Source organism: Peromyscus californicus, unplaced genomic scaffold, assembly GCF_007827085.1.
Source record: "Peromyscus californicus insignis strain IS unplaced genomic scaffold, ASM782708v3 Scaffold_4__1_contigs__length_199733344, whole genome shotgun sequence".
Taxonomy (NCBI): domain Eukaryota; kingdom Metazoa; phylum Chordata; class Mammalia; order Rodentia; family Cricetidae; genus Peromyscus; species Peromyscus californicus.
In genome coordinates, this window is record NW_026294562.1 from 189,815,678 (window position 1) to 189,823,088 (window position 7,411).

Here is a 7,411-nt window from a genome sequence, read left to right on the forward strand (position 1 = left end):
CAACTGAAGCTTTTTACTCTACATCAGGACCCTGTCCAAACTGTGGGGGCACATTCTTGAACGTTAAGCAGTAATCACTCATAGCATGGGAGATGAATTAGAGGGCAATGCATTTACATTGCAAGCCTGAGACTTGGGATTGAAATTTTCGTGGGGTACCAAAGTCAGAGGGAATGGCAGGGCACTGACATGAACCTGTAGAGATAAGTGCTGCAGAGCAGAGAATGTTTGGAATCTGTAGTATCAGACATACTTATATACAAATCTCCTAACAAGAAAGACACTGTCTCAAACAAGGCAAAAAAAAAAAGAACTGACAACACATTTCTCTATTGTCCACTCGTGTTGTGGAACTGAGGCCAAAAAAAAAAGGAGACAAAAACTCACAAAATCACAAGCTCAGGCCACACAAAATAAACATGAGGCAACAATATTACAATTCCATTCATTTATTTAATATATATCAGGCAGAAAGTATAAGCAATTTAAGCCTTTAGAAAAATATTACTTCACATAAAACAGACTCATCTTCTATATCCACACAGACAGATGGAACAATCCAGAAGTTACAAATCATGTCTTCAATTGTACTTGCTGTTTAGAAGCTACATGCTTCTTCATCTACAGAGGAAACAGTAAGCTGAAGCCCTGCTATCATCTGGTGATGAAGGTACTCAGTTCAGTCTGCTTTGTGGCAATTCCTCCGGTGACGGTGGTATGTGGATGACTGGCGGAAGCTACGGTTACACAGGGAGCAGGTGTAGGGCTTCTCTCCTGTGTGAATCCTCTCATGAGCTTTTAGATTTGTTTGATTGCTGAAAGACTTTCCACAAGTACTACATTCGAAAGGTTTATTTTCCTGGTGTATGACCTTATGTACTCTCAGGTCTGAGCGAGTACAGAAGCCCTTATGACATGTTTTACAGACAAATGACTTTTGCTTCTTGTGTATTCTCTGGTGGGCCGCAAGTCTACTGGGATATTTAAAGGTTCTGGGACATTCCTCACATTTGTATGTCTTTGGGTCTCTGAGGTGTCTCTTTTGGTGACCCCCAAGTGTAGAGCTTGCATCAGGATTCTGGCAGTCTTCTGTCTGCTCTGGACTGGAGATAATCTCTGGTTGTACCTCCATAGGGACATCTTCAGAAGAAGTTCCTCTATGAAATTCTTCCTGGTACCTGGAAGTGACTTGACTTGTTCTGCTTAAATCCAGAGGATTTCTATCAGAAACACTTCTGTCTTTAGGTTCAATAAGTTGACCTTGTTGGATAAGGGAAAGGGAGTCCATCTCATTTCCAGGACTACTATCCCCATCATTTACATCACTAGTGCTCCAGCCATTGTTTTGGCCATCTTCCCAGTCTTCATGTCCTGTGGAAATAAGACAGTCTATGAAACTGTGCCCAAGAAAAGATCCCGACACAACACCCTTCCTCTGTGCAGCTTCCTGACACTTACCTGTTGTCAATAACATGTCTTGGGGGATTGGCAAGGGTGTCCTTGCACTCTCTTGTATTGAACTTCTTGCTGATTGCTGCTCTTTCAGAAGGTTGATGGTTTCTTCTAAGGACATGTTCTTAGAAAAGAGGGCTTCCTGCCCCTGCATGGAGGTGTGAACCTGTAAACAAAGCCAGAGGACCATTGTCAATGAATCTGTGGATTTGTGCATGAGTGAAAACCTGTCCTCTAACTGATTGCACTCGATCACTGAACTATGAGTTAGGTCATTTGTCTATCTCTCATCTCTAATGGTGTTATTCTGTCATTCACAAGTTATGGTCTCTAAAGTCCTTATTCACAATGTATTTGCAAGTGTTGAGTCACTGTACCAAGGGAAAAGGTAAGGTTAGGTTTCTGCAATGACTAGCCACAGCATTTTCTTCACCTGGTCAATGCATTGACAAGGAGAGGTATTCTTATTCCAATCCAGAAAATAGAGACTTACTCCATCAAAAAAGGCTTCTCATTTTTTTCCAAGAACTGTCCCCATTCCACCCAATCTAGGGCAACTACAATGAAATAGCTGGTTTACTGAGAAGACACCAAGGCTAGGTAGGACATATCAAGGAGGGAGGTAGTCTGGAGATCAAGAAGACCCAAAGGAGCCTGTAAAAATTCCGACATATACTTGCCTGTGGGCCTTGCACCTCTAGGGCCTCTTCTGTTAATTGATGGGTGTTATCTGTTCTAATATTTTTTTCTGTTAAACAAAGAGTTGTATGGCTAGTGTTTCTCTGTATCTCCTTAATTTGTAGCTCCTTATTTTTCCTCCTTCTCTTGCACCCAGGTTCTATAGTTATTACTCAGTGCCCAGAACCGTTAACACTTCTGTATTCTTTGTCTGACAGATGGCTGCTATGCTAGAAGCTCCTTATTCAGCCTTTGATTAGTAATATAGTTTTTTTCTGAAATTCTTAGGATGTCTACAGTAACTGTGTAATTGATGTCCTTTTGGTGTCCTGGTGTCATATTGGCAATTGTAACTTTCTGCTTTCATGCACATGACTCTGACATTTTCATTCCCAGATAGCTGAGGATTTCCCATCCCCCACTTCTGGCCATTAGTCTGTCAGTGGTCCCTATCTCTTCCACCGTCACTTCACTTTGCTGTGGGAGTGGGTTGTATTTCCAATACCTATATTTTTGGTTGCTAAATTTAACTACTAACTCTAGATAAAAACCCTTGGTTGATGATGCCCCTAGTATCATAGCTCTATTTCTAAGGGGTGTTGTTTTCTATTATTAAGTCCTTAATACAACTCACATCTGACTGAAACCCTTGTAACACATATATTGTCTCCACCTAAACATGCTGTCTCTGTTGTTAGGAACATGACAACTTTTTATTAGGAATTCACTTTCAATCATGAAATGATCAGTTAAAAACAAAATCAAGGCCGGGCGGTGGTGGCGCACGCCTTTAATCCCAGCACTCGGGAGGCAGAGCCAGGCGGATCTCTGTGAGTTCAAGGCCAGCCTGGTCTCCAAAGCGAGTTCCAGGAAAGGCGCAAAGCTACACAGAGAAACCCTGTCTCGAAAAATCCAAAAAACAAAACAAAACAAAAAAAAAAAAAAAACAAAAAAAAAAAAAAAACAAAAACAAAATAAAAGGAGTGAAATGTGGGATAAAACAAACTGAAATGACAACGTGTGCATAGAGTAAAAACCTGAAATATACATCAGGGTGTGGTGGTGGACAGCTTTAATCCAGTACTTGAAGTGCTGGGAAAGTATAATTCCTCTAATTCCTACTCAAGCCAGTTGAACAAAAGTCAGTCCTAAATGGGGAAAAAATCCTAAAGAAGCAACGAAACAAGCCAACTAATAACCAAATTTAAAAGTTTAAGTCAATAAGAAGTTATTTCAACCATGACATTTAGAAATGGATGTATGGAATGTTTGAAAAATGTCACTACCTTGACCATTTCTGAGAGTAACTGAGAATTATGCAAACCTAGACATTTGAAGAAGTTTCATTGTAGTTACATCCAAATTAAGAATTTCACTTCTAAAACTTTGAATTGCAGCCCTTTATTATTCATCAGGACTTTCCTTAGGGGTGTGTTGGTGTTGAATGTGCATTTAATAGCCACATTTCAGCATCAGAAATCATATTCTACATTCCTGCACATTTAGTTTTATACATAGGAACTTAATGACATGTAGTAGACAATTTAGAAAACCATTAAGTTAATTAGATCCCCAGTTTCCACAGCCCAGGTCCTGGAATAACAGACTAGGTCTAAGAGCCTAAGTGTGTGCTACAATTCCAACTAAATAATCATAATTACAATATAAAATCACCTACCTAAATGAGCCATCTTCCAATCCCAGCCAGGGTCTCTATTCTAAACCCTTACAAGCTTTGCTCAAATATCATCTCCCAGTCTCCCTATCACCATGTAAAGAATTTAAATATAATTGTATCAGTCAAAAGAGCCATGGGCTTCTTAAACTTTTAATCCCATTAAATTAATATTACATTTAGAGTAGTAAATAATCTCCATTGTAAATATTTTGTTGGAGTGGGACAGCCTCACATATAAAATAAATACATCTTCTTACTTTTCCCCAAATATAAATGACTGGCTTGATTGATAACTTAACCATCTCTCAACCAAGGTACTCACCATGATGGGAGGCTTCAAGCACTCATCAGTCAGATCCTCCATGAATCTCCCCAGGTTTCTGCCATTTGATTCCCACTTCTCTTTCAAGACAGACTTGTCCTTGTAGTGCCCAGTTTTGAGAAACTCAGCCAAGACCAGCTGAGAAATCATCTGCTCCTTGCTACGCTTTTCTGGCTTCAACCAGGAGGTAAACCACTTCCAGGTTGCCTGCAGTTCCTGCTTTGCACAGTAACCGTTGTCATTTGTGGGAAAGTTGAGCTGAGCAATTGAGAAGTTACAGATATCTTCTTCCCACTGTAGAGAAGTATCCTGGCTTGGAATGAAGTTCCTGTTGTCTAATACAAGGCCACTTTCTGGTGACTGGGGTTTAAAGGAGTTGTTGTGCTGTGAAGCCATTCTGTTGAGACTCCTCAAAAAATTCAACTTTCTCAGTCAAGTATCTCTCTTGTGACTTGAAGATCTGTTTAGGAAATTTGTGAATATGTTAAAGCTATAAATTAAAATGGACATAATTAAATAACAACAACTAAGAGTCTTATCACAGATGCTTTCTATCTTATTGAGGATTTACTATTGCTGTGAAAGACACCATAACCAGGGCAACTCTAATAAAGGAAACATTTCATTTTGGTGGCTCACTTACAGTTCAGAGGTTCAGTCCCTCATTTGGGGGAGCATGGCCTCAGAAAGTCAGAGGTGGTGTTAGAGCTGAGACTGATACGTGGTACATCAACAGATATAATCTTACATATTGATTGAAGCTTGAGAAAAAGACCTCAAATCCAACCAAAATAGTGACGCAATTACTCCAGTTGGTGTGGTCCACACTAAAGGTGTGCCCTCCACTTCAAGGTCTGGGTTAAAGGCATGTTTCATTCAGTCTTCTTCAACAAGGCCACACCTCCTAAGAGTGCCACTCCCTATGAGTTTATGGGTCCCAGATACATTCCAATAAACACAGTTCCATTATTTCTTGACACTGAATACTTCAACAGAGTCTTACACAATTTATTCTAGAGACCAGAACAAAGAGATGTGAGTGTAACAGTCTATGACTCATCAGAGAGAAACAACCTGGGTTGAGGATGGGAAGACCTGAAGGAAGAGAACAGCAAGGTGTTCAGTAGCACAGGGCTATCTGTTCCTTCCCTATAGAAGGTGAAGTTGTAGTTGCTGAACCTCAAATATTAAGATTCACCCTTGTCTCCCATTCTAAAGAGCCACAAACCTAAACTTTCATAAGAAAAACTTTGAAACTGAATGACCAACAACCTTTAAACTCACAGGACAGCCAAGATAAGTCTATAAAAAAAAGCATATTGCTATCCTTCAGAATTTTAATGGTTAAACCCTTAATCAGAAAGGTCCAGAGGACAACACTACATCTTTGACATCTCCAAAATTGTGAAGCAGCATCATCCAAACCCCACAAATATTCACAAAACACACATACTCAAGCAACAAAGAAGTCAAATGTACCTATTCTACAGTTACTTGTCTCTACAGTGAATTTCTCCGGTGATTCCAGCTGGCACTAGGAGCCGATGTGTCTCCAGGTCACTGCTCTTCTTCATCTGAGGTTCTGTTCAAGTTGACTTCCTTTTATAGTGCCTGGCTTCAGTGATTCAATCTGAGATGCCAATCATTTGATAATAAGATTGGACCACACCTCCTGTGTGTGGGTGTGGCAGTCAACACTTTCATCCTAGCATTCACTAAGTGGACTGAAGTGTCTCCAGTCCCAGAACAGCCTGGTAGTGTAGGAAGACCAGTGAAAAGCCTCACTAGAGCAGAAAAAAACAAGCTAACCAAACGGGAAAGACACTTGCCCCTCTGATTGAATTACACATGGAATCCTCCCTCAGCCCCCAGCTCTGCATCTCTATGCAATTCTGGAATATGCCATGGAAGGAGAACACATCCAAAGCAAGCATAGTCAGTCACTGCAGTGAAAGGGGACAGTAACACGCTGAAAGGAATATAAAGATTGTCATTCACCTACTATGACTTCTGACATACAGCTCATTCCAAACTGGTTAAAAATTTCTGATATCCACAGGGTTTGAAATTCAAATGCTTTTTTTTTTTTTTTTTTTTTTTTTTTTTTTTGGTTTTTCGAGACAGGGTTTCTCTGTGTAGCTTTGCGCCTTTCCTGGGACTCACTTGGTAGCCCAGGCTGGCCTCGAACTCACAGAGATCCGCCTGGCTCTGCCTCCCGAGTACTGGGATTAAAGGCGTGCGCCACCACGGCCCGGCAGTAGAATGAGACACACAGAGAGAAGAGCCTAGGAGGTGTCTGAAGCACAACATAGAAAAGACAGCCTTTCCTGGGCTCTTCTCTAAGGACAAAGTGAAGATGTCTGACTTGTTTTACATGATGTACCATAGATATGTGAGGAGGATTGTAGTTTAGGGTGAAATTAAAATGTATATACAAAATGAGTTTTTTCCTGTGGTGATATTTTAATTGTGCTGAAAAGTGATTTTATTTGTATGTTAATAGATAAAGTTTGCATGGAGATCAGAGGTCATAAGGTGCCTGGAACAGAAATCAGGCAGTAGTGGTCCAAGCCTTTAATCCGATGACATGGCAGGCAGAGTCTCTGTGTGGTCAAGGACACAGTCAAGCCTGGTGACACAAGCCTTTAATCCCAGTACCAACCATAGAGACCTGGGTGTCTTTATAGACAGGCAGTGACTAGGAAGACATGTGGCTGGTCTTAGAGTCAATGAGAAGGCAGAACACGAAAGTAATAAAAGCACAGGTTAGGCAGGATGAAGGTCTCTGGTGTAGGAAACTACAACTCTACGGTAAGCTAAAGGGCAGTCAGTGGCTCTTCACTAATTCTCTGATCTCTTCGGCTATTACCCCTATATTTGGCTCTGTGTTTCTTATTTATTAAGACTGTTTAGAAATTTGTCTACATTTTCCTGTCTTTTTTTCTTTGCTTTTCTAATTTGTTGGTGTTTGCTTGTTTTTGCAAATGGCTGCCTTGTTAGCCACGTCTACTCACAAACTCATTAGGTTGTAGACAATGATCTTGCACTACAATTCTATGGCTTCATAGTACTCAGTGCTGGGGTCCCAGAACTGTCTCACTACTTCAAGAATCCATTTTGGTTTTCTGTCTGTTCTGTACTGTCTTGTTGCTGTTGTTCTGTTTTTTAAAACATTGTCTCACTATGTATCCCTGGCTGTACTGTAACTCTTATGTAGTCCAATTTAATTTGAAACTCGCAAATGCTTGCTCTGGGATTAAAGTGCAGGGATTAAAGGCTTG

At 40.5% G+C, this 7,411-nt stretch overlaps 1 protein-coding gene across 1 annotated transcript; it reads right to left on the reverse strand.

Annotated features, from left to right (window-relative positions):
• Positions 1-433: 433 nt before the first annotated feature.
• Positions 434-4,586, reverse strand: LOC128125213 (zinc finger and SCAN domain-containing protein 4-like). The gene is made up of 3 exons (XM_052762370.1): positions 4,131-4,586; positions 1,459-1,618; positions 434-1,371 (listed from the first exon to the last, which is right to left on the reverse strand). The coding sequence occupies exons 1-3, from the start codon at positions 4,524-4,526 to the stop codon at positions 680-682; spliced, it is 1,248 nt and encodes a 415-aa protein (XP_052618330.1). The 5' UTR covers positions 4,527-4,586; the 3' UTR covers positions 434-679.
• Between the last annotated feature and the right edge of the window lie 2,825 nt (positions 4,587-7,411).

What these genes read in the sequence shown, in the direction of transcription:
- LOC128125213 (XM_052762370.1), bottom strand. Translation starts at nt 4,526, where the DNA reads ATGGCTTCACAGCACAACAACTCCTTTAAACCCCAGTCACCAGAAAGT. An exon ending in GCTTGAAGCCTCCCATCATG is followed by an intron (nt 1,619 to 4,130) that starts GTGAGTACCTTG and finishes CTTTGTTTACAG; the next exon opens with GTTCACACCTCCATGCAGGG. An exon ending in AGACATGTTATTGACAACAG is followed by an intron (nt 1,372 to 1,458) that starts GTAAGTGTCAGG and finishes TTATTTCCACAG; the next exon opens with GACATGAAGACTGGGAAGAT.